The sequence below is a fragment of the Podarcis raffonei genome, chromosome 12, assembly GCF_027172205.1.
Source record: "Podarcis raffonei isolate rPodRaf1 chromosome 12, rPodRaf1.pri, whole genome shotgun sequence".
NCBI lineage: Eukaryota > Metazoa > Chordata > Lepidosauria > Squamata > Lacertidae > Podarcis > Podarcis raffonei.
In genome coordinates, this window is record NC_070613.1 from 26,871,788 (window position 1) to 26,897,883 (window position 26,096).

At 41.4% G+C, this 26,096-nt stretch overlaps 2 protein-coding genes across 11 annotated transcripts in view; one reads left to right on the forward strand and one right to left on the reverse strand.

Moving 5' to 3' along the window:
• Window positions 1-14,371, forward strand: part of AKAP9 (A-kinase anchoring protein 9) — a 119,614-nt gene extending 105,243 nt beyond the window's left edge. For all 10 annotated transcript variants that reach the window (XM_053359323.1, XM_053359312.1, XM_053359316.1 and 7 more), the window contains 13 exons: window positions 460-604; window positions 1,675-1,870; window positions 2,671-2,821; window positions 3,662-4,330; window positions 5,055-5,260; window positions 7,156-7,267; window positions 7,733-7,909; window positions 8,922-9,122; window positions 9,993-10,225; window positions 10,966-11,051; window positions 12,072-12,195; window positions 13,122-13,261; window positions 13,812-14,371. In XM_053359323.1, coding sequence (XP_053215298.1) covers window positions 460-604; window positions 1,675-1,870; window positions 2,671-2,821; window positions 3,662-4,330; window positions 5,055-5,260; window positions 7,156-7,267; window positions 7,733-7,909; window positions 8,922-9,122; window positions 9,993-10,225; window positions 10,966-11,051; window positions 12,072-12,195; window positions 13,122-13,261; window positions 13,812-13,855 — 2,484 coding nt within the window. In that variant the 3' untranslated portion in view covers window positions 13,856-14,371. The remainder of the gene's footprint in view (window positions 1-459; window positions 605-1,674; window positions 1,871-2,670; window positions 2,822-3,661; window positions 4,331-5,054; window positions 5,261-7,155; window positions 7,268-7,732; window positions 7,910-8,921; window positions 9,123-9,992; window positions 10,226-10,965; window positions 11,052-12,071; window positions 12,196-13,121; window positions 13,262-13,811) is intronic.
• An 821-nt stretch (window positions 14,372-15,192) lies between these two features.
• On the reverse strand, window positions 15,193-25,569 carry LOC128398336 (lanosterol 14-alpha demethylase). The gene is made up of 10 exons (XM_053359326.1): window positions 25,316-25,569; window positions 24,716-24,814; window positions 23,383-23,559; window positions 22,262-22,388; window positions 20,961-21,135; window positions 19,584-19,703; window positions 19,006-19,201; window positions 18,027-18,122; window positions 16,162-16,330; window positions 15,193-15,728 (listed from the first exon to the last, which is right to left on the reverse strand). Exons 1-10 carry the CDS (start codon window positions 25,478-25,480, stop codon window positions 15,541-15,543), a joined length of 1,512 nt encoding a protein of 503 aa, XP_053215301.1. The 5' UTR covers window positions 25,481-25,569; the 3' UTR covers window positions 15,193-15,540.
• Window positions 25,570-26,096: the final 527 nt, after the last annotated feature.

Here is a 26,096-nt window from a genome sequence, read left to right on the forward strand (position 1 = left end):
TGACTGCACACCTATACCTTTGTACCCCCTAAGCTCCATTGAAACTTACTTCTGAGTAGATATATATAGAATTGCACTGCAACAGGAATATTTCCTTCATTTAAAAATGTAAATTGAAAAGCATTCTATAAAGATGTAGTGTCATGTTATTGTGATACCACAATGCTTTTATTTTATAGAAATACAGTTTAAGAAAAGTAGAAGACTTGTTACTGAAGATCACCACACAGAAATGATAAAACTATAAACATTAATAGTTATTACTGATCCCTTGATGAAATCCTGCATGTTTTGCATTATGTGCTCTTCAGCGGCAAACACAATGTTCCGTATAAAATGCTTGAGATGACAATAACTTGCTAAATTGTGATTACTGAAGACACATTTTAGTTAATAATCTGGGTTATTGCTCACTCATTTGGTGTTCTTGTTCGTTCTTTTGTTTCTAATCGATAACAGCACATATTTCAGAGAACTGCTGTGGACTGCATTCAGAATGCGGATAGAAGAAGTCTGTTAATGGAAATCAATTTATTGCGTGCTCAGCTGAACAACAGAAGAACTGATCTAAGGGGAGAACTAGAAATGGAGCCAAAATGTCATGGTAATTTATAAGACTCTGTGTTGCTGTGTATGCTTATATATTCATAAAGGTAAAGGGACCCCTGGCCGTTAGGGGTCAACTCTGAGGTTGCGGCGCTCATCTCGCTTTAGTGGTCAAGGGAGCTGGCGTACAGCTACTGGGTCATGTGGCCAGCACATCTAAGCTGCTTCTGGTGAACCAGAGCAGCGCACGGAAACACTGTTTACCTTGCCGCAGGAGAAACTTGTCTAATGTGGGACAAATTTGAGCCATGCACACAGTTGCTACCGCTTTGAACTGCACCTGCAAGATAGTAGTTGGAGCGCTGTATTTCAAGTGCCATTGGGTCTACCTCATTAGGCACCTTCTCCCTCATTCTACGTCTCAACCTTTGCAACACTTGAGAATCTGGATGACAGACTTTGAAGCACGCATGCCTTGGAGGTGGGTGAGGTGGTGCTTTTCCCCAAAGCCTTTCCCATCTTTGAAGGCTGCTTGCCTAGATGAAGAGGCACAAGGAAAAGCAGAGAATAGACAACAGACTGAGGAGAGGGTGGCTTACTTAATAGGGCAAAATAAAGCTGATATTTGTTTGTGACTAAGAGCAATTCTGAGGCAAGCACAGAGACAGTCACACTAACTAAAGAAATCTAACATACTGATAGGTAAACAGTCACAATACAGTACTGTTTGCCAAAAAGCTTGAGGAAGGAGAAGACTGAAGATGAGAGAGGTATGTCAAGGGTCTGTTCTGAGTGAAGGCATGAAAGGAACTGGCTTCAAGGGAGGGAGAGTCCACAACTTCCTGTGAAGTTACATTATTTCCTGCCTTTGAGCAATAAGGAGAGCCAAATCCCTCTTGGCGATATCCCAAAGCCATGGAAGAACTGTCTCTTCCTGTTCCTTAAGGCTAATGCTGCCTTTCTTGACATATATGTATGTGTACCTGTTTCTTTGCTACCATTTGCTGAAACGTGTTTTATAAATGGTATATTGGACTTGCTACAGCCATTTGCTCAGGGCGTTTTTTCCGATCATAAAGGATTAGTGTGTACAGTCAGTTACTTATTGTTTGACTGCATATTCTCTAGAATTGTTGGGGTACAACATGGAAGTGCAAATGGAGCTTAGTAATATAAAGGACAAAGCAGCTGAGGTTCAGGAGCAGCTGAATTCTGAGAGGGTGATGGTTGCAGAACTGAAGAATGAACTTGGACAGACTAAACTGGAACTGGAAACTACACTGAAAGCCCAGCATAAGCACTTAAGAGATCTGGAAGCCATCAGGTGAGATTCTCATTGGCTGGTCCTATAATAAATCTGAAGTTTAATGTCAATATAAATTATATATCCATAAGTTTTTATACAAAGTCAGTTTGACTTCTCTGGTTTTTAATTATAGAAAAAACCAATGACCTCTAACTGTAATAGCTATAATAGCTAATGTGGTATGAGGTTGGTTATTTAATCTGTTTAATTACTTAAATCAGGGCTTATTCACACTGAGCTTTTTCTACTCTTTCCAGGCACAGTCTGTGCTTTAAAGCTCCATGTTTTAGCATCCTTTTTTCTTTTCTTTTCTTTTTTTCGCTCCAGAGCTTTGCCTGCGAAAACCTACTCTTTAAAGGTCAATCAGAGAAAATAGCAATCCACAGATACCCGAATTAACGCTTGCTTTGATTGACCACTAAAGAGCAGGTTTACATGGGGAAACATCTGTGGCAAAAAAACCCAAAAAACCCTGGAAAGAGGGGCAAAAGGTAAGGGTGGATAATCCCTTAGATTGACTTGCCTCGTTTTGCTGACGCTTAAGAAAAAATATTCTACAAGGAACAACATGTTAACTCCACAAACACCAAGGGTTGGGATGATGTCGAATTAGTGGACAAGGAAGGATTCAGTACTTCCTAAACAAATGTCCACCCCCCATTACTATTAGGAGGCAAAGATGAAATTGACAACCTAATGTTTCCCTTTTAACATGTAGTTTCACACTCAGTGTCCACACACGTGTGAATAATTTATCCTGTCCTAGTTACTTTCTTGAAAAAGGTTTATAAAGGCAACCTTGTCTTGACTTTTGTCAGAAATGAACTTAAGGGGAAAGCAGCTGAATTAGATTTGCTCAAAGACACCATGGCAAGTGAACAGAAGAAATCAAGAGAGCTTCAATGGGCGTTGGAGAAAGAAAGGGCTAAAATAGAACGCAGTGAAGAAAGAGGAAAAGAAGAGCTTGAGGTAACAGTTCTTGACCCTTAAAACATTCTGAGCATGCGGAATGTAGTTATACAGAGCTATAGATTTTATCTAACTAAATAATGATGCAGCAAGCAAGGTGTGGAAGTAGAAGCGGTGCACTGACTGACAGTGTCTGGCCTTGTGTGTTTCAGTACCTGAAGCCATATGTTCATCCTTTTAGGGACATGAGAAGCAGTCTTACGCAAAGTCGGACTTTTTATTTGTCCATCTAATTCAGTATTGTCCACTCTAACTAGCAGTAGCTCTTTAGAGTGTCAGGCAGAGGTCTTTTATATTGCTATATCTGAGCCATTTAACTGGTGATGCCTGGAAGTAAGCCTGTGACCTTGTGCATACAAGGAATGTGTTCCAGCACGCTAGTCTCTCCCATGATGGACCATATACTTCTAATAAGTATGTGAACTATTCCTCCTCCTCTTCCTTTTTACCAAGTTTAAATCTACTCAGCTGCCAAATGATGCCTGAGGTTTTTTGATATGCCAGTAGGTGGGAGTCTGAATCCCTTCAAGTTGTCAGAAATAAATTTACATTTCAGCACATTCTCGGTAGGCACCCAAAAGACAGCAGAGGGCTTTCTTCTTTTAACAAGACTTTTAAGCTGAGATATTTGCAGGTCTGCATCTGTAATATGTACCTTAATCCTTTTTATTGGAGTCAGGGGGGGAAATATTTAATGAAGAGACTCCAGCATTAGGTTAAGCCCTGAATTAGAATCACATTTAGTAAGATCTTCTTCAGCCCCAGTAGTGTCAACATTCAAGTTGTATTTTCAGATTCATTCAGACAGTTGTATATGATTTTCTTTTTTCATTTTGGAAGGATTTGAAATATTCCCTTGAAAATGAGAAACAAAAAGTTGCAGAACTGAGTAATCTTTTGGAGCTGGAGAGAGAGCTGTCAACTGATTTGCAAAAGAAGATCCAGTCCCAAGAAACATTGAATGCAGCCCAATTGTCCCAGGAGCGCAGCTGTAACTCTGAGCTTCAGGTACTTCTGGAATCTGAGAGATTCAGGGTTCTTGAGATAAACAGTGCACTAGAAAGGGAGAAAGAGTTGTGTGCCCAGCTTCAGGCAGCTGACCAGAAAAGTCAGGATGGAACTCTTACACCAGCTGAAGAATTACTTCAGGATCTGCAGAAACAACTGGACGAAAAGCATGACTGTATAGTTGCCCTGGTTAGCGAAACTGAGAAATATAAATTGGAAGTTGTGCAATTGAAACAACAGATGGAAATGGAGAGGCAGGTGCAAAGAAAAGCTCTACAGACGGAGCAAGATGCTAACATCCTGGCACAGAAAAAAGTACACGAATTGGAATCCAAGGTAGAAGATCTTCAGTGGCAGCTTGGGGAGAAGAGACAACAGGTTCATCAGCTGCAATGTGAGGAAAAGAAATTGCAAGAAACAATCCAAGAATTGCAGCAAAGAGAACAGAGAGAAGAGCCTGGAGTAAAAGTGGAAAAAGCAGTATGTCAGAATCTAAATGAGGTATGGTAGCTTTTAGAACATAAAGTTCAAAATTGCAAGTGATTTTAATTGCCCGATAAAATTGGTAATTTCTAGATCGTTGAGTCTTAACTGCATGAATCAAAATTGCTTTTAATTGGGGGGAATGAAGGACAATGAAAGCAAAATTTTAGGTATTTCATTAAGCTCTCCTAGCATCTGTCAAAAATTGCTATTGCAAATGCTAATAAATTTCATTAAGATAATTCATGCTCTGCCCTTCCACTGTGCTCAGGGCAGCTTACAAGAAGTTTAAATCTACTAAAAAGGGGGAAAGAAAAGACCAATAAAAACCAGCAACAGTTACAGATAACAATAGCTCAAAAATAAGTAGGATCATTTTTTAAAACAGCACCTAAAAGTTTGTGAGGTGCTTAACTTCATCTAAGCCAGTTATACAGTGGTCAAGGATATTTCATATATTGTTATGTAGCTAATGTCCTTGTACATGTTGTATACCTATTTGAAAATTATTTTCTAAATAGCTTTGCGTCATGAAGCATGCAGCTTGAAGCTACTAATAGTTGGGTTGGGGTTTTTTTAATGCAGCCTTTATTTAAACGAAATCACCATTTATTCTTTGTAATTATGCAAATTGGTATCTTTTAATATTACATGTCCTATCAGTCCTTTCATTTAATTCAATAATAGGATTTTGTACTAGATATGGAAATTCAATCCCCCCTTTTTTTTTTTGCATGTACAGACTACTAGGGATACATCTAATGAGCGAACCAGAAAGTGGGTTTTCCAGCAGAAAATTGGAGGAGTTGAAACAAAAGAATTGTCCTATTCTGCCCTAGTTGGCATGGGAGATGCTACCAAGGAATCTCAAGATCTGCAGATGATTGGACAGAAGCTTATAAGTGTGTCTTCCACATTGAAACATCTGGCTAACAAAGCTGCCCAAAGGTTAGAGTGATTTCTTGCTACTGTCAATAACTGGATGTTCAGAAACCAATGACTCAGCTTACGCTTTTATTGTTAAGGTGGTCGGCTCTTTTATATTAGCAGCATGCCACATTTTGGGGGATGTGGAATTTAATTGACTGTGTTCACCTTGGGACAAAGATCCTCCCCTTGCTTCAGAAGGAGATGACATGACCTAAACCTAATCCTTTTGGGGTTAGGTCATTTTGAATGTAAACTTTGGCTACCTACCAATGCCAAAATGTATGAATCGCCAGCTTAAATACGATGAGGTAAAATATTTTGTTGACTGAGGTGGAGCAGCCCATCCCAAGATGCACAGAGTCGTACGTTTTATTCACAGGAGTTCCACTGAAATAAATAAACATGACTAAGTTGGGTCCATTAGTTTCAATAGATCTCCTTTGAATACAACTTAGCTGAATACAGTCATACTTTGGTTCACAAACGCCTTGCGAGTCAAACGTTTTGGCTCCCGAACGCCGCAAACCTGAAAGTGAGTGTTCCGGTTTGCGAACATTCTTTGGAACCCTGATGTCCAGCGTGGCTCCCGCAACTTCTGGTTGAGTGCAAGAAGCTCCTGCAGCCAATCAGAAGCCGCACCTTTGTTTTTGAACATTTTTGGAAGTCAAATGGACTTGTGCCGCTAAATTCCAGGGGTAATACAGTGGTACCTCGGGTTACATACGCTTCAGGTTACAGACTCTGCTAACCCAGAAATAGTGCTTCAGGTTAAGAACTTTGCTTCAGGATGAGAACAGAAATCGTGCTCCGGCGGTGCAGCGGCAGCAGGAGGCCCCATTAGCTAAAGTGGTGCTTCAGGTTAAGTACAGACCTCCGGAACGAATTAAGTACTTAACCCGAGGTACCACTGTAACTTAAAAAGTAACAGTTTTCTTCCCTTTCATGATGTCTCAAATAAACTGGCTGAGTTGAAGCGGTTTGTGCAGAAGCAGACCATTATGGGTCCTTATAGCCCAGGGTGGTTTACCATGGCAGGCAATGACTCTCTGTATCTCATGCAGAAATCATATCCTGTGTTGCTGCTCCATATGCTTTAACTGGAGATGATGGGGATCAAAACCAGGAATGGGACACAGGTGGCGCTGTGGTCTAAACCACTGAGCCTCTTGGGCTTGCTGATTGGAAGGTTGGCAGTTCAGATCCCCACAGTGGAGTGAGCTCCTGTTTGCTCTGTCCCACCTCTGCCAACCTCGCAGTTCGAAAGCATGCTAGTGCAAGTAGATAAATAGGTACTGCTGTGGTAGGAAGGTAAACAGTGTTTCCGTGTGCTCTGGTTTCTGTCACGATGTTCCGTTGTGCCAGAAATGGTTTAGTCATGCTGGCCACATGACTCAGAAAGCTGACTGTGGACAAACACCGGCTCCCTTGGCCTGAAAGCAAGATGAGTGCCGCAACCTCATTGTCGCCATTGACTGGACTTGCGACAATGTCCAGGGGTCCTTTATCTTTTTTTTATATATGATATAAGACAGGTATGTCCAAAGTCTGTTTCGGGGGCCTAATCCAATCTCCTGGTTGGCCCTCACACTTGTTCACTTCATCAAATCTGGCCCTCTTTGAAAAAAGTTTGGACACCCCTGGTATAAGTTAAAGAACAGCTTTCCAGGAGAAAATGACATAAATTCTTGAATAAAAGTTTTAATCTTCAAGACAGTGATGTAGACCATGAAGATGCCATAGCGTTTAGCCACAGTTTAGATTTGCAATTATTTTGTATTATTTTTATGTTAAAGAATTCTGAAAGCTGGACTACAGAAATGAAAACTAGGTACTAGTTCTTGCATTATGCTACATTTATACCTATATGCATACTGTTACTCTACCTAAATAACAGTTGTTTTTATTTATTCCAGATTACCATTTGAAAAAGCAGATGATGAAGGCTTTGTTGGAATACAAAATAACATTGAAGAAGTTATCTTGCAGTTACAAATGCTGTCTGGCTTGCCCAACCTGGAAGCAGAGGTGAGAGAAATTAGCACTTATTCAAGACGTTTCTGATACAAAATGTCATAAGTATGTATGCCTGATAAATTAACATGTGTGTATTCAAAACATGCTACATTTTCTGTGAATTCTGTACACATTGTTCTGTGGACATAGGTCCTACTGAATTCTGATGGAACTCAGTTTACCCTAGTATGGGACTCTATCCATTAAAAATTATTATTAATTTATTTTAAATATTTCTTCCTGCCTTTCTGACTCAATACGGGGAGCTCAAGGTGGCTCCCAAGAGATCAAAATTTAGCAAAATAATAAAATAGGTATATTTATCTGTTTTATTTTGTTACATTGTTTCATGAAAGTTTTTCCAAAGTTGATTTAAAGAACAATTGTGGGTACTCTTTTCCTGATCTTGTAGCATGTTAAAAAAATTTATTGGGAGCCAAACTGATCTACTTGAAAACTATTTGTTTTTCTATCTAGATAAGTTCAGACTTGCCATCCTCTGCTTCATTGGCTGAAAGATTACTAAAACAGAATGCTGAATTGACTGGGTTTGTCAGCAGACTGAGCGAGGAGAAGAACAATTTGAGAAATGCAGTCATGAAACTGGAGGAGGAGCTTAGACGATACCAGCAGAGAGGGGCGTGTGGAGACTCGGTATGTTTCTACCTAATTTGAATATAGTCCTTCAGTTCACCTTAAGTACTCGTCCAGATGGACTGAGTCATACATCTCTTAAACTGAGTGCATTGCAGGTAACTTACACATTTTCCCAAATTTTCCCAAATTTGGGTCTCCAGCTGTTTTTGGACTACAGTTCCCATCATCCTTGACCTGCTAGCTAGGGATGATGGTAGTTGTAGTCCAACAACAGATGGAGACCCAAGTATGGGAAACCCTGCCCTACTGGAATCAAGACCCATCTCATCACAGGGAGGCCTGTTGGCTCTTCCTCTAGGTCACTCCCTTCCGTTGCTACCTCACCTCTGGGCATAACACCCAGCTTTGTTCCCTCAATGACTGGCACTAAATAACTTCACCATCCCTGCCCTTACCTTCTCCCACTTCTCCTGTGTCTCCTGTATTCTGCTGTCTGGCAGCTGGCCATGCTCCTATCTTTCTCAGACCGTATCATTAATAGTCCCCTATAGGATTTGAAGCCCTTCTGCCTTGTCTCGGGCAACAAGGTCCATGGAAATGAACCAGATCAACATTTACAATGGCTGATTTCTCTCCCCCACCCACCTCTTGCTTGGCTGTGTTTCCATGGGCACCAAATGACCGACCAGCTGAGGAGCTCTCTTGCGTTCTCTCTGCACTCATCAGCTGGCTGGTAAACAATGATTAGGATCCTAGCAGTTTTAGGAAGCTTGCCCTATACTGAGTCAGACAGTTGGTCTGTATAGCTCATGAGTTTTGTCTATACTTACTGGCAATACCTTCAGGATTTCAGCCAGGGTCCTTTCTCTGCCCTACTTGGAGATGCTGGGGGATTGAGCGTCAGACTTTTTTTTGCACACAAAGCAAGATGCTGTACCACCGAGCTACTGTCTTTTGCTGGAGGGGAGATTTAAACTTTTACTCCCCTCCTAGACCTGAGGAAGATTCCTTCCCTGAAATTGCTGTTTGCATTGTTGGTACCGATGGACTTAATTCTGCATTTCTTCAGACTTTCAGACTGTCACTGAACAATGGAGGAAGTGTCGATACTCTCCTTGCTTCTGAGAGAGAGCTCTGGAACAAAGAGAAATTGATTCTGCAACAGTCCCTGAAGCAGGCCGAAGCAGAGCTGGCCAAACTGAGGGCAGAATTAAGGAACGAGGCTTTCCTGAGAGAACTGGGGTCAGATTCAGAAAATGCTGCTTTAAAGGTAAGAGGCCTTTCATCGCCTGCTGTTTGGACATTTTGTTCTATTGTTAAGAATATTACTTGATATCCCACCTTTTCTCCAAGAAGCTCAAGGTGGCCATCATTCTCTCACTCACCATTTTATCCTTGTAACAACTCTGTGTGGTAGCTTAGGCTGACAGACTGTGACTGGCCCAAACTCGATTCAAGGCTGAGTGGAGATTTGAGCCCTGGCCTGTCACATCCTAGTCTGCAAGAGCGGTAGACTCGTAATCTGGTGAACCGGGTTCGTGTCTCCGCTCCTCCACATGCAGCTGCTGGGTGACCTTGGGCCAGTCACACTTCTCTGAAGTCTCTCAGCCTCACTCACCTCACAGAGTGTTTGTTGTGGGGGAGGAAGGGAAAGGAGATCATTAGCCACTTTGAGACTCCTTAGGGTAGTGATAAAGCGGGATATCAAATCCAAATTCTTCTTCCTTTCCTTTCCTTTCTTTTGTTTTTCTTCTGATTTTTCCTTCGGATAAATGAAAGGAAAAGGCCATTCTGCACTTTGTTGAAGTTCAGAGGAACAAGATCCTGCATTCAAGTGGAGCCTTTTCGCTTTGCCAGTTAAGGTTGAAGTTGCAGCTCCTCAAACTGCAATACGAACTTCAGGAGCTGCATGGGTAGTGGACAGGGCTGGGGAAGCTGTGGCCCTCCAGAGATTGCTGCACTGCAACTCCTATCATCTCCGACCATTGGCCATGCTGGCTGGGGCTGGTGAGAGTTGTAGTCCAACAAAATTCCCCTTTCCTGGCCTAGGATAGGTGGAAAGAATGACCTCCATTCAGACATCAGACATGACAGAGAGTGTTATTTCTTAATACATTATTTTATTTCCTTTCCTTTCTAGAGAATTTATGGCAGATATCTGAGAGCAGAGAGCTTTCGAAAGGCTCTCATATACCAGAAGAAATATTTGCTGCTCTTATTGGGCGGGTTTCAGGAGTGTGAAGACGCCACCTTATCCCTCCTTGCCAGAATGGGCGGGCAGCCTTCCTACACAGACCTAGAGGTGATCACCCGCCGTTCAAAGAGTTTCACTCGGTTCCGCTCAGCAGTTAGAGTATTAATCGCAATTTCAAGGTATGATACAGGACATTTGTTTTGTATAAAGTGAACCAAATACATGACCTGCATGTGTAAAGAAATAAAATGATGTAAGTAGGCATCCACTCCATTTAAATCTGAGCCCCTGTGTCACTGCAAAGTTACGTATCATGGACGGAAAACAAATCAAGAGATTCTATGGCATGTGTTCTACTCGCAGTACCTAAGAAAACATGATTCATTTTTCTCTCCTGAATGCCACTAATTGTACAACTTATTATTTAGTTTATCTATGTTTATATTCACAAAAAACAAGCCTACATTATTTTAAAAATGTATTACAAAAGCAGTGTTGGGGTGCAGTGCTGTGGTCCCTGGAAGTTCATCCTGAGGGACCTATGATCTTTCTCTGAAAGCAGAGAAGGAACTCCATTCCTGGAGGCCTCTTCATTGTGGCTGCAGGAACCTTTGTGGCTATCTCTTCTCCAAAGCTGATCAGGGAGACAGGCCAAGAGGCGGCTTTGAATCCTCAGCTCTCCTGATAAGTGAAAGCACAGCCCCCCCTCCCTTTGACCCTGGGTGGCATGAGATTGACAGCGTTCCAGATTTGGCACTTCTTTCCTACTGCCATTGGTTTGCTCTGCCCAGCAAGTTGCATTAGCTGATTTAGAGATTGGCTATGTAGACTGTTTCATGTGTCTATGGAGAATTCTAATCCTGTTGTTTGCATCAGAAATGTTTAGACAAGTCTTTCTTTGTTCATTTTCAAATTGCAGAATGAAGTTTCTAGTTCGTCGATGGCACCGAGTAACTGGTTATAGTTTAACAGGCATCAACAGAGATGGTTTTAGCCAGAACACAGGTAAATAATTTTTGACAGATTCCTTTTTAAGGTCTGGTAGTCCTAGACACCAGTGTCTCATTTTTTAAGGTTAGCAATGAGATAAACTTTTTCTAGTGGTTTGGTTTTTGAGGGACATTTCCCCCCATTCAGAGAAGAGTGTGTGTATGTCTGTCATGCATATATGAGGATAGCTTTCTTGAAATCGTATGTTGGTGGTTCTCAGGTGATCTTAAAGTGATCACACCAGTGTTACCATGGCCATCTTTTATAGAGAGAGGAAATAAATAGATGCAAAGTAGCACATTTTTAAAATTCTGTGCTGTAGAATACAAACCCGAGCCAAGTCACACATTCACACAGTGGATGGGGAAGCTGATGAGGTATCAGAGCCCTCAATACTCTGACAGTCATCTCCACAAAGTGCCGCATACTTCGATTTCATTGTAATCAAAGCTTAGTGCTGAAGCAAACTTAAACAAGTGCCTATAGTATTTGCTTTCGTCTACTATTCTGTGACCATCAGAGGTTTGCCTTCTGCACTACTAGATCTTTAACTGGCCTTTGCTTTTCTTCTAAATTGCAAAACCAGACATTGTGGCTTTAAAAAGGCAATAAAATGCAATCCTGTAGCATGATACGAAGAATTATTGGAGACTATCCTGACACTCAAATTTCTGTATTTTGTGAAAAGAGTCCATAGTGTTGATTTAAGAAGAGAGTTTTGAACACTGTTTTTGAATGCTCAGAACCAGCAAGCAAAGCCCAGAAATTATACTTTGACCTATTTGGAAAGGCTCAGCTTCTGGGTTGTAAATTAAACAAAGCTTTGTGGGTTTAAGGTGATACTTCTAAGCCCTCATGGTTGCAGCATAGGCTTGAATGGTGACAGCATGATTTGTAAATAAGGCCACCCGTTTCAATGATTTTTACCCATAAGCTACAAGAAACAAGTTCATTAAATGCTGCTGGTGTGCAGAAATGGGAGTCTTTGATTTGCTTCTTCTCTTTAGCAGAAAGTTAATTTGTTTGTTTACATAGGTAATGACCTGCGACCTGATTCCTTCCCGGGTGGTCTGGAGCTCTTTGGAGAACATAGGCATTCATCTTACAGATCTAGATCAGAGCTGGAATCACTTAGATCTCCTCTAAGCTATCAGCATAGGTAAATATCACTGTTTGTTCTTTACTTGCATGTCTGTGATGGGCTGCTGAAGCAAATTAGCATGCAGCTTCTATTTTCAGAGGTACTGGGGACAAAGCAAGCTAAGAGAGGCTGTCATCTTTATGCCATGTTTTGTGAACTTTGCTGGAAACGGAATGCTGGACCCTGACATGACCAAGGAAGCCATTCCTTAGGCATGAATACTGGCTTACAAGGAGAGAAAATGCCGAAAATGCATGTTCCTTTCTCAAACACTAGAACTGGGGGGGGGGGGGTTTCAACCAACAAAATGTATTGGTAGTAGAATCAGGGCAATTGAACATATGCTCCCTTGCACCACATAATCAATGAATGGATTTACCTACCACATACTACTGTGACAAGGGCCAGTGACTTCCATAGCTTTTAAAAGGGATCAGACAAATTCATAAATGGAATCTACACACCCCATAAAAGTCTGTGCACATTTTCAGTACCAGAAGGCAGAATTGACCTTTGCGTCCTGCTTATGGACTTCCCAGTGCCTTGTAATTGGCTACAGTTGGAAACAGGATGACTGGCTAGCTGGACCTTTGATCTGATCAACCCAATACTCCGTGTCAGAATTTAGATTGGAAGCTGCTTGGGGAGGGAGCTGCCCTCTTGTACTCTTGTTATTTTACATAGCATCGTCAGAGTGCCTGGTGCTTCACAGCCAGCAGGGAAGTTATTACGGCTTTTACAGAAGGATCAGCATAAATGCCTGAGGATTGTATATTGACATACCCGTTGCACTTGTTTGGCGTAGTTTCTGTATCATATCTTCGTATGATTCAGTAATCATGAACAGAGTTTTGCTTATTTTGCAGTATTTGTCGCATTCTACAACCTGAAGGCACTTTACAACACCAGCTGACCTCTTTTGTTGCTTCTCTCTCCATTCTAAGGTACCAGGGCATCCACACCGATTTAAGCCCAGTCTCCCTCGCATGTTCTCAGCTGCAGAATTATGATCCTGACAGGGCTTTAACAGATTATATCAACCGCCTGGAGGCTCTGCAGAGGCGGCTTGGCAGTGTACAGTCAGGTAAATGTTGCTCTTTTGAAATTATAGCACTCCAGTTTGTATTTCTGTATTTTTTTTTATAAAATATTTATTAAAGTTTTACAAAATGAAAAAATAAAAATAAAAATACAAATACAAATAAAAAAGGAAAAAAACAGTTCCATCTTTCCATTACATTCTTACATTTACTTAATTTTCTGGACCTCCTCTAACCTCCCTTTTTGTATTCCAGTTTAATTTATCAGTTCAGCAAATCCTTCCCCTCTTTACTTGTCCTAATCTTTAATCTTAAAATAATGTAACATTAGATTTTTACTTATTAATAGTCCATTTTTTCATACTCCTTATAGTATTATAACTAAAAACCACATAACTTTCAATCCAACATCATTCTAACATTCATTAATTTTGCAATATTTCTGTAAATAATCTTTAAATTTCTTCCAATCTTCAGTTTGTATTTCGGTAAACAACTGCTGTTCACATCGATCATTGTGCTAATTTCAGGAAGTCTGTTAGTGTCAAAGCCACACCACCACCACCCACTAATGTGTTTCATTTTGGCCCACAGCACCTGCTTCATACACTCAACTGCATTCTGGTATCAGAAGATAATCCTTGTGACCTTTTTCAGCGCTGGTAGTGATATCAGATGAAATGCCTTTTGCAACTCTGCTGCTGCTGCTGTGCTTTTCGTATGTGTATATTGTGGGACCAACATGAACACAGCTCAATGATTGTATGCAGTTCACCATGCTGGCATCTTCACCAAGACTGGAACTTATGTATATAGGCACTTTTTGTGGACATTTGAAACCGATCATTAAATTTCATGTATATTTGTGGAATGCTAATTTAAACAATTAAATTATTTAAAGTGTATTTATCAGGCGGTTTGAGAGGTTGAAATGTTTATGTCTTGAGATTGCCGAGTGTGTAGCTCCCAAGTGTGCACAACAGTTTCTGATGAGGCTATAAGTGAAGGACTTTTCATGATTTTATCCTATTTGCTACTGGCACTGCAGAGAAAAAATATCACCCGTAGAGACCTATTTTTGTAAAGGTAGAAGTTTTGAATTTTATGGGTATTTTGTCAAAGTACTGAAATAAAGATGATTTCATCCTTTTAAATGTGTGACTTGTGTTCAAAATTTATTTTGAAACTTTATGTCTGCTGAAAAAAAGCCAGTCTTCTGGCTAGCTACAATAAGACTGTTTTTAAGTCGCTACAACATTTTTATTATTACAGGCGGTTCCCCATTTACACAGGGGTTATGTTCCGGGCCCCCACATGCATACATGAAAATGTGCAAAATGGAGAGCACCCTGGAGAGTCGTCCTTGCTCAGGAGACCTGCCCCAGTGGTCTCCTCGTGAGTCGGAGGGGAAGCGTCTTCCCTACGCATCAGCTGCCCGCCCAGCTTGTGTCTGCACGATCATGCACAAATATAATATGGGGAGTTGCTTGTGCATTTGTGAGAAATGGGGGAGGGGGAGAATGTCTGATTCTCAGGTGTAAACAAGTCACCTGGTTGTTCCTCTGTTCTACTCCCAGTCCATACTGAGGGCACTACACCCATGAGAGCCTTCTGCTTTCTTCCAAAACTGCTTGCACACCAACATTTTATAGATAAGACACCGTGTAAGGAAAAATGTTTTGCGCTAGTAACATATGATAAAGATCTAAAGTATTAATCTAAAGTATTAATCTCAACCCGATTGCCTAACTGTAAATTACATTAAAGTTGTCATTTTGGCATTGCCCAATTTAACAACAAAGGATTGTATCCAGTGTTTTGCAAGTGGAACTCTGCCACAGGCAGAAAGTCACCTCTGGAAAACAGTAACATCTATGTTCTACAGCTCTCATGATTAGCCATCTTTGGCTTAATCAGGATTCCACTAGACCAAGTTTTTTCACAAGTTTAAATGAAACTACTGGAGTCAATGAAGCAGGATCCTATTTTTTTATCCCAACATTTTAAATAAACCAAAATACATTCTCATTAATCCATTTACATTTAAAAAAAACTGTGGTTTGTATTTCTAAACCTACCAAAGATTAATAGTTTTCTTTTAAAAGGCACTTATATTAGAACACATTCACATTACAGAATCAGAAGTACAGGGTAAGAAATGATAGAAACATAAAAAGCAAACATCCCCACCCCCCACTTAGTACTCCCAATAGCACAAACTTTCCACACTTCTTCACAATACTATAGGCTAGGAACAGTAACTTCTTTTAACTGTCTTCACATAACTTGTACAGAAATGTCGCTGCAGTTCAGCTGCAAGAAGCTATGTTGTACTGTTTGATCTCCTTTTGTATCTAATGATAGGGTTAGTGGCTGTATGGATCATAGTTGTATAATTTATGGTAGGGAAATAACCGTCCACCAAATCAAATTCATACAAACGCAGAAGCGTTGACCAAATTGTCTTAATTTGAATATAAGCAAAGTTCTCTCCAATACAACGATGACGACCTAAAAGAAAATTAAAAGTGTCTTTATTTTACATTTGCAAACATCCTTGTACCACCAAGAAATTAGATCTGTATAAGGGAGCAATCCTAAATTCCCGGGGGGGGGAGCTGAAGGGCCACAGGATGCCACAAAACTGGATGCCTGCAAACAAAACCCACCCATGCAGATGTAACAAGGTCTGCTTCATGGGAACAAAAATAGGCTGCTGTGGGAGAGGCCTTTAACCTGTTGGATCCTCAGTTACTGTTTATTAGCCAAGTGCCTGCATTTTCAAGAGATTAGCTAGAGACCCTGATACTCTACTTTTCAAAACATGAGGACCGACAGAGGTGTCCATGCCGCAAATTAATTAATTGCTTGTTTGTTTTTAAATGACTGAAGGTGGCAATGACTGTATCCCTTATTTAGAGAACATCTACTACAACCAACTTACCAGCACCAAACGGCACATACGCAAACTTCTCTTTAGCTGCGGGGTTATCTTGGAGATAACGCTCTGGTTTGAAATCTACATTTTCTGTCCAACAATCCTTAAGTCTCTGATTGACAGTGGGAGATACACAAACTTGATGACCAGGTGGAATTGTATACCCAGCAACTGTCTAAAAGCAAGAAAACACTTTTATCAAGTGTACATTCAAATCCAACCCATCAAAAGTTTGGATAGTTGATTTACTAATACTATTCATGTACCACTCATATCATCAACAGAAATGGATTATCACTATCCCAGCTAAGGCAATTCTCTATGTTTGCTCAAGTTGTGGGACATCCAGCCTCCTATAACCAATATGCTTAAGTCTAATTAATGCATGAAGGGGTTAAGACCATAGCTTAAGCTGTCCTGCTTGGCTTAGCTAGGTAACTCCCCCTCTCACCTTGGGAGGAAGGGATCAAGCCTTTGTTCTTTCCATTCCAGCATGTGAACTCTACCAGTAAGGGAGTCTAAGCTAGATGCTCCAAGCTCAGTCCACATGGCTTAAGCCAGCCGCCTTGGTGTGTCTATACCAAATAATTTAGAAACACTACTTTAGAACCTAAGTTTTACTACCCCCTATTCTGACTACTGTATGGAAAAGCAGATGAATCTGTCTATTGAAGAGTTTATTAGTAAACCATTTTTTTATTTACCAAACGTCTAGTCTTTTTCTGTGTTAAGTGAAGTGGGGAACTTTGGAAGCAACTTAGAATGGAATATTTTAAAGATCCAACAGCACTTTGCTGTGTGTTTTGTGGTCTTAAATCTCTGCTGGGGTTCTTTCACCAAAGAGTACTTGTCCCGAACCTGAATCTTGGCATCCAGGGAATTCTCTTTTTATATACCTAGTATTTTTTATTACTTAACCAAAAACCAACACAAGTATGTTGGGGCCTAAATGCAGAGCTGTTACTTTATACCAGGGTAGTTGACAAAGATGCTGAAATGTCCTTAAGATATTGCTTAGCACATCAGTAATCGGCCAACTGCTGGAAATAATTTAAGGCAAGCTGCAGTCCTGAACGCCTGGAAGAGCAGCAGAGAGTCTATAGGATAGCACAGGGTTTCTTCTCTGCAGTCAGAAAGGGAGGTCCAGCACTAGAGTCCTTCTTGTGGGAGTTAAAAGCTCCACCATCACCACTCCTCTGCTGTTAGTGCTCCAAGGATGGTATCGAACGGAAAGGGGGCATGTTGTGGAAACTCTTAGTTCCTCTTTTCCTTAGAAGCCTTCAAACCAGCCACAACCCTACTCCTGCCCTCAAGCTGATGTAGTCTATTCTCTTTCGGAGGGAGATTATTCCCACCCCCACCTTCCACCCTGGCCAGTGTAAACACAGCAGGGCTTTGGAAGTAAGCATTAACTTATCTGCCATAAACTCCCTTCTTCTTCAACCCCGCCTCCAAGGACTACTTTGCCCATGTATTAAGTTTTAGGTACTACAACAACCTCATACATAACTGTGTCTGCCCAGTTACTTTAACCGATTGCATCATTTAGAAGGGGAGAAATCAAGAGGTTAGAACTATTCCACCTTTTGTACTGTTATTTGTCAATAAAAGTAATGTTTGCAACTTCATATTGCTTTTGGAGCGTACCCTTCTGGTCAGTAGTGGCACCTTGACATCACTGCTACCTAGTTAGAAGGGGTGAGGTCAGAGTCACAGTTCACCAGCAGGAGTATTGCTGGCTCCTCTTCTCTGCTGCCCAGAGAAGCAGCAATGACAGGAAGGTGGCTCTGCCCCACCACACATTCCACTTACCGCCTCATCAAGTATTATTTCTGCTTTAACATATCACTGAAACAAACAAATATTCTTACTTGGGGAGTTTTAGCCATCCTCATCATAGTCATTATAGGAGGTCGAAGTCTTAATGTTTCTTTCAAGCAAAGTTCCAGGAAAGTCATATCTTTGAGCTACAAATGAGTAAAAACAAACCTTGTCGGTTTTGTGCATATCTATACGGATAATGTCCTTTAGTGAAAGAAACGAAGCTAAACAGCAGATCCTTATCTTCCAGCAGAACTAAAGCAATTTAAAACACATTTTCCTCTATGTAATTGGAGAAAAAGAAACTACGTGTTGGCATGTAATTTTACATTAGCATCCATAATACTGCTCAATCTTAACTCTGGTCCAAACTAACTCTCATTACACCTAAAATCATAGAATTGTTGGAAGGGACCTTCCCATCCAATCCCCTGCAATGCAGGAATCTTCTTGCCCGAAGTAGAACTTGAACCCATGACCCTAAGATTAAGAGTCACATGCTTTTACTGACTGAGCTAGGGCAAGGGTAGGAACCTCTCTAGCCCAGCGGGCCAGATAATTATCTTCACTCATCCTTATTCTGACCGATGGCAAGTGAGCTCTTCTGCCCGCTTCTTTACACAAGGCTTTCAAGGAGGTTCCTGAAGATCTGAGAAGCAGCTGATTGTCAGATGTTCGGAAACTCCATTCAAAGCACTGTGGAAAGTAGCACTTTTGTAAATGGCTTTGCAGACATTGCCAATCAGTCTTGCCTGCAAGCTCCCTTTCAGCCATGACTCACCTTTACCTGCCCCACACCTGGCATCATATATTACATGCAGGGAAGGTGGACATGGCTTCACCAAATAGGAAAGCCCACCAATTTGCCCCCCCCCCCAATTTAGGGGATTTAACTTCACTCATAATTAAAAACCAAGAACTAAAAAGCCCTCTGAAAACCTGTTCTCTCAACTAATTCCACCTAAACATTTAAGGAACTTGCATGCATTCACACAGAAATGATTAAAAGGAATTACAGAACTTACAAACCTGGTCATAGCTTAATGAAGGCAAGTCTTCCCCACACACTGCTTTTTGCTCCCCATAACATCGCTCCTGGATTGATTTATCTCTAGCCAAAAAGAAGCCAAGCCAAGTGCTTGTAGTCGAAGATGTGTGCTGACCGGCCAACAGCAGCCCAATAAGCATCCCAGCAATTTCATCATCTGATAGGTAACGGCCATCTCTAGATTTTAAAAACAGACAACACAGGTCATATGTGCCACTTGAACAAGGAAGTCAAAAAACAGATTTCATGGACACAATCCTCTGGGTGGCTGCTGTTGTCCATTTCTGCTAAAACAAATTCAAATTAATTCAAGCAAAATACATAGAATCATTTCAGGATTGCTAGGACAGTTTATTAGAAATATTCATACTGTGCCCTTCCACTGCATTTGCAGTGAGGGGCAGGGTTGGCACTGCAAAAAAACCTGCTCTGCTTCGCATAAGTCAGGCTACTAGTTGCTCTGCTGCTATTTTATCTTCCTGAATAAAAAGTTGTTGGAAACTCAGAGCTGAAAAGACCTTCCTGGAACTAACAGCAACATTTTTGCTACATCACGTACTTGTAGGTAACATCCAGCAGTGTTTGAAGCATATCGTCCTCTCTTGCCAAAGACTTCCGTCGTTTCTGAATTATTTCGTAAAAAATGGACTTTATCTTATTGTGGGCTCTATCTCTGCGCCTGAAATTAAAACAATCCATGTAAGTAACAGCGTGTTTAGAAGGGGAAAAAATTAATCTACAGGGTTTGAATTCTACATATCAGTTTCCAATTTCAACACGCATGCATGTTGCCTGCATTGCTCCTTAAAAGGCTGTATCAATTTACACAAACTTAAAAGACTAGATTGACCCTACAATTCTATACAAGAGTGTACTTACTGAGAGGCTAATGCATGGGTAGGCAAACTAAGGCCCAGGGGCCGGATCCGGCCCAATCGCCTTCTAAATCCGGCCTGTGGACGGTCCGGGAATCAGTGTCTTTTTACATGTGTGCTTTTATTTAAAATGCATCTCTGGGTTATTAGTGGGGCATAGGAATTTGTTCATTTTCCCCCCAAAATATAGTCTGGCCCCCTACAAGGTCTGAGGGACAGTGGGCCGGCCCCCTGCTGAAAAAGTTTGCTGACCCCTGGGCTAATGTGATACTCCTACCTGAAAGGTGGGACTTTCTTTCAATACCTGACAAACACTGGCATGCTGAGAAACAAGCCACATTCTAATCTGTACTTCATATTCTAGCACCAACAGTAATGGAGGCTTTGTTTTGGTTTAAAGGGAGATTGCTCCCTTCTCATGCTGGTATTTCCCCTTTTGAAAACCAGGGCAATACTGGCATAGAAAACAGTGGAATTTGGCAGTCCTCCATGGGCTGGCAAGGGGCTGCACTGAAGCAGCTCCCACACCACATAAAGAGCAAAGAGGTCCTTAGGCAGGACTGACTCATACGTAGAATGTTGTGGCTATAGATTCGAAAATAAATGCTGTGAAACCAAATTAATATTTAAGCTAAATACTAAGTGTTCTGTTTTAGCAGCACTCAGTAAAGAAACAAAACATCAAGAAATATAGTAGCGTAAACTGGAATTGAACTGAAACATTAGTGAAGTTAAGTATCTCAGGTTACAGCACAACATAATTAATGTTAATCCCTGCTTGACAACCATATGTCAGGAGTGCTCTGATGGTGTTTCCTGCTTGGCAGGGGGTTGGACTCGATGGCCCTTGTGGTCTCTTCCAACTCTATGATTATATGATTCTGCTCCACCCTGAAGTACAACATCACTAAGTCCAATTTAATTGACAGGGTTGCTGTGATGGTGTGACAAAGGAAAGAGAACTGCATAGAACGCCCATAACTCCTTATGGAGGGCAGGATAAAATCTATAGAATGCATATCTGATTAACTAAATTCCCTGTTCATCACGTTTCTCAGTACCTGAAGCTGGGCAAAGGCAGCCAGCCTGGCAAAAGCCAAGCTGCATGAGAAAATCCCCCATCCAAATCGGCATAGAGCTGTGCTACCTTCTCGTCAAGAATGCTTCTTATCTCCTTCCCATGTAAACAGTGACTTGCTGTCAAAATTATTAGTTCTGAAAGTGCTGTAAACAAGTCTGTGCATAGAGGGAAAGAGTACATTAATGGGAATTCAGTAAATCAGAGGAAGAATTCAGGTTTACCATCAAAATGAACCTCAAAAATAAATGAACACAGTCCATTTTCGCCATGTGTGGCAGAAGCTACTGTTTCTAGATGCTGCAAATGGTTTTTACATGGAAAATAAAATAAAGTAAAAGGCAGCCCTAAAAGTACCTTGTAACCCTGTTATCTTGTGAGTATCTTACCTTTGTCTGTGGGAGAGGTTGTGTGACAGAATTTACTGAAGATTTCTTTTTAAAAAATATATTGTAAGGAATGGGCCAGACGAAATGTGCTGAAGCCAGATTTAGAGTTATCCATCCCACAGGGTTATAAAATCCCATCTAACTTGAGAGCCTACAACCTAGAAACTTCAGACCCATGAGCTACCGGTAAATCCATTCCTGACCACATGCTTTAATGAAATGTGCCATCAGGTTGTTTGAACAGAACTGGTTGCATGTGTATTTTCAGTCCTACATAGGGATGAAATAGCTCAAATTGGATGAAAACATCACACAAGGCTCACATTAATCCTAGAATAGGTTCTGAAAGTACTCCCTTTTCTTTCTTTCTTCTTTGTGTTTTATTTAGATCGGTTTTTGGCCTTGATAAAAAGATATTTGATATTAATCTTTGTATTCTTTTTCAAATTTCAATAAAATATTTTTTTAAAAAAAATGAAAGTATACCCTTCAAACAATCATCTCAGGTCATTATAACAAGGAGGAAAAAGCAAAAACAGTTATCCATCACGATGGAGCCAATGAGTAGCCATTCACTACAATTTTTACTCAAGCAGCGTGCATAGGGAAAAGCAGGAGGCAAACCTTCCAAACTCCTTTTCCATACCAGCACCAAAGCCTTATGCAAAAATAGGTCTGGAACTGAGCACATAGTGTTATTTTTCCTGCCATTTTTATTTCATTATTTGTTGCCCATAAGATAGCAACTGGGTATTTTATTTGCCCTGAAGTTATTGATATAGGATTCTATACACCTAAAAAGTTACAAATAATGGATTGCAACCTGATACACCAACGCTTGTTCCAGAATGACCCAGGTCAAATAGAAGCACAACATTTCAACCTATATACTTACTTTTTTCTCCACTTTTCCCCCAAGTTTTAAAATATTCCATAGTTTCTTTTTCAATTATTGGTATATGGCTTTTAAACTGGCTTATGTTCAGCCCGGTTTTAAGCATCTTCTTCTGTTCCAGAAATACCTTTAAAAAGCAAAGAATGCTGTATTTACAAAATATTCAACTTGTATGTTTTAGGCATGAACTAGCAAAAAGGTAAGGACTTGTTTGCCACTAATTTAAGTAGGAGAAAGTAAGGCACACATGCTCCACTTTCTTCCCACATCAGAATAAGTTTCACTTTGGCTGGCTTGTGCCAATAATACATTATAGAATTAATTGCAAAGATGGCAATTTTTCAGGACATAATAAGACAGACTGTGAAGCATTTACATATGCACAAAAAACCCGTCTTTATCCAAACTTTTTTTTATATAAAATGCCTTCAGGCTAATAACTTCTTACTGAAGTGAACCATAAGTTAAACCAGGCATAGGCAAACTTGGCCCGCCATATATTTTTGGGACTACAATTCCCATTATCCCTGACCACTGGTCCTGTTAGCTAGGGATGATGGGAGTTGTAGTCCCAAAACATCTGGAGGGTCGAGTTTGTCTATGCTTTAGTTAAACTATAAAGTGATACAATGCACCCTGATAGAGTGTATCAGCAGTTCTGGAGTGGGTATTCAGCTATAAAATTGTACTATCTACTATTTCATCTTCTTTAATTAGTTTGGCTAATTGTATTAGATTGAACATGGCAACAATACTTATGAGTAATTGAAGCTAACTCTGTTGTTTTGTTATTGCAGCAACTTGTTGTGTTCCATATGTATCATGAAAGTACAGTCATACCTCATGTTACGTGCACTTCATGTTACATTCTTTCAGGTTACGTCCCGCGGCGACCCGGAAGTACAGGAAAGGGTTACTTCCGGGTTTTGCCACTTGCGCAAGCACAAATGTGCAAAATGATGTCACGTGCATGCGCAGAAGCGGCAAATCGCAACCTGCGTGTGCGCAGATGCACCGCTGCGGGTTGTGTTCTTTTCATGTTGCGAACGGGCCTCCGGAACGGATCCCGTTCGCAACCAGAGGTACTACTGTAAATAAACTGAAATGGAAATAACACATACTGGGTTGGGTACATCATAAGCTACTCCCTTGCCAAAGACAGGTGTGGTTAACCGTGAATACACATCTTCTGCATTCAAGTCTTCATTTTTACTGTTGAACAGAAGAGCAGCAGCATCACTACCCAGGAGATATGTAAACGTCTTCCCCACCATTGTGAAGCTAAATACAGGACCGTACTGTGGAAACAAATCGAGAAGGTAGGAAATGAAGGGGCAGGGAACAGAAGCGTACAAGAATGTGACTTTATTATCATACAGCAAAGATAGTGAGAATTTTCACTGAAATCCATAAAATGTATAGTAACTGCTTTAAAAAACATAAATGGCTGTATACAAGAAGCAAAAACAAAAACAAAAATGCATCTACCTAGACATCTACTGTGTCTAGGCTGCAACCTTAGGCACAATATACGGTAACTGTTTTACAAGGTAGTTGGGAAGATAAAATCAGAGTAGGATTACACAGTGCTTTGAGCTTCTTGGAAGGCAGAATATATATATATATATATGTATGTATGTAAATACTTCCAAGTAAACATACTTAGACTGGAATTGCACATAATGTTTAAACTTGTTCAAGTAGACAGATGGGCAATGGCCAGACAAAGTAGACAATGGCCAGGGATTCACCAGGCCCACCCAATTATAATTCTACCCCACTCTTCTTCCCATAGAAAAAGTTATACTAACCACATGTAGATTATATGCATCTGTTCATGTCATTTAATATCCAAGGTTATTCATAGAGTAAACCCAATGAAACCAGTACTTAGATTCCTTCTATCAATACCCCAAGCATGACTTAGTTGGATATTACCCTATGGTAGCTTTGGTTTTGAAAAGAGTGTTGTTGTTAACCACATCCCTGTTCACTCACTTACTACTAATGTGACTATTGATTTACCGGTAACTTACTGTTATTTTAGTTAAGATTTTGGGCAGACCATTATTATCACTCTGCACCAAATATTAGTCTCAATAGGCTAATATACTCAAATGCATAACCAATCATGAGAAGAACCCAGATCTCGAAAATCCATGATGAACCACAGAAACCCCACACAAGATGAGGTGAAGCCACTTGGAGGAGGATTTAGGAGCTGATACAGAGAAAGAACTCAAACCGCACTTTTGCATTCTAAAATCTTCTAAAACAGCTTTTCATTTTTTAAAAGTAGCATCAAGGTTCTCATATTTGCATGGGATGCATGGCTACCCTATGAGACTTCAGTCTTGGAATTTCATTCAACTGAATATTTGAGCTCAAGGATTCTGAATAGTTGTGTTACTTTGGAGCCCTAACACTTATACCGCAAAATGATTATAGACTCACTTTTTCATAGGCGTTTTCCAAGAATTCGATAGGATTCTTCCCAAATGCAATCGCATGTCCCAAAAAGGGGACGTTCGACGAAATGTAAGGTGGGTAATTCTGAAGAAGAAGAAAGCCTTTTGTTATATAGTTTAGCAAAAAGCAGCTCTCACTAAACTGTTTTCAGCACCGCGATCTAACCAACTGCGCTAACCAGCAAGGCTGGCTCTAAAAAAAAGGATGACAGATATTCAATGCTCCGCTTTGGATGGGAATCAGGAAACAGCACCGCCCCTATGAATCTCCACCTTTTCACCTACACACATCTATAGAAATTAAAGAAATGCCGAGCACCCGGGCTCTTTACTCTGATTTCTTTACTCCGATTTCTTCTCTGGAAACAAAACAAAGGCGTTTGAGGAAGGGGGATTTCTGCACACGCACAGAGGGCCCTTGTTCCTCCTTTGGCTGCCCATTCCAAGGCGGCGGCTGCCTGTGCTTGGATGCACCTGCCGCAAGGACCCGCCGCTTCCCCTCCCGCTGCCCAGGTTTGCTGCGACCCCAAACTACCGGCACGGGTCCAAGTTCTGCCCACCCAATGCCGCCCCCGCCGCGACCCACCTGGCCGGCGCTGTGCATCTTCTTCTGCCGGGAGCCCAGCTGCAGCAAATATCCCAAGCCGAGGGCGAAAGCGGAGGCGGCCAGCAAGAGGGAGAGCGGGCTGCCAGCAGCCGCCTTCTCCAGCAAGGAGTAGCCCGCTTCCAGCAAGCTCGGCGCCGCCATCATCCTCCCGGCTCTGAGGCACACAGGACCAGGACCGACGGGGACTCGGGCGCCTAGAGAAGCCGGGCGGAGGGGCGTGGCCTATCCTCCGCCGGCGGGAGCTGGGCCGATCTCTGCCCATCTGACGATCGCGGCGCGGAGGCCAATCGGCGAGCGCGCCGCCATAGGCTGACCGCGGCGGCGGCGCAGCGGTTGGAGGAGGCGGACACTGAGGCGCCCTGAGGTAGGGTGAGGCGGGCGTCTTCCCAAACTATCTCTCATAATAATCACAACCCTATGATAAGAGGTCGGGGTGCTGCACCTGTGGAGAAAAGGAGACGGAGCCATGCTTTGTAGCCAAAAGGGCACAGGCGGAGGAGCCCCCCCACCCCCACCCGGGTGGCTTATTTCATCTGCAGTCCTGATAAACCTTTCGTCTCTATGCTGTGAGAAGCTTCTATTGATTCTTTCTTTATATATCCAGTCTCTGTTAAGCAGACAGAAGCAGACCAGGCTGTGGGTTTTCTTCTTCTCCAGACCACCGTGTTGCTGTTCTGTTATCATGCACAGTGCCACAGCATACAGGAAAATAAAAAGCTTTTCGCATCAAGGTCTATAGAGCTCCTAGACGCAAGAGTCA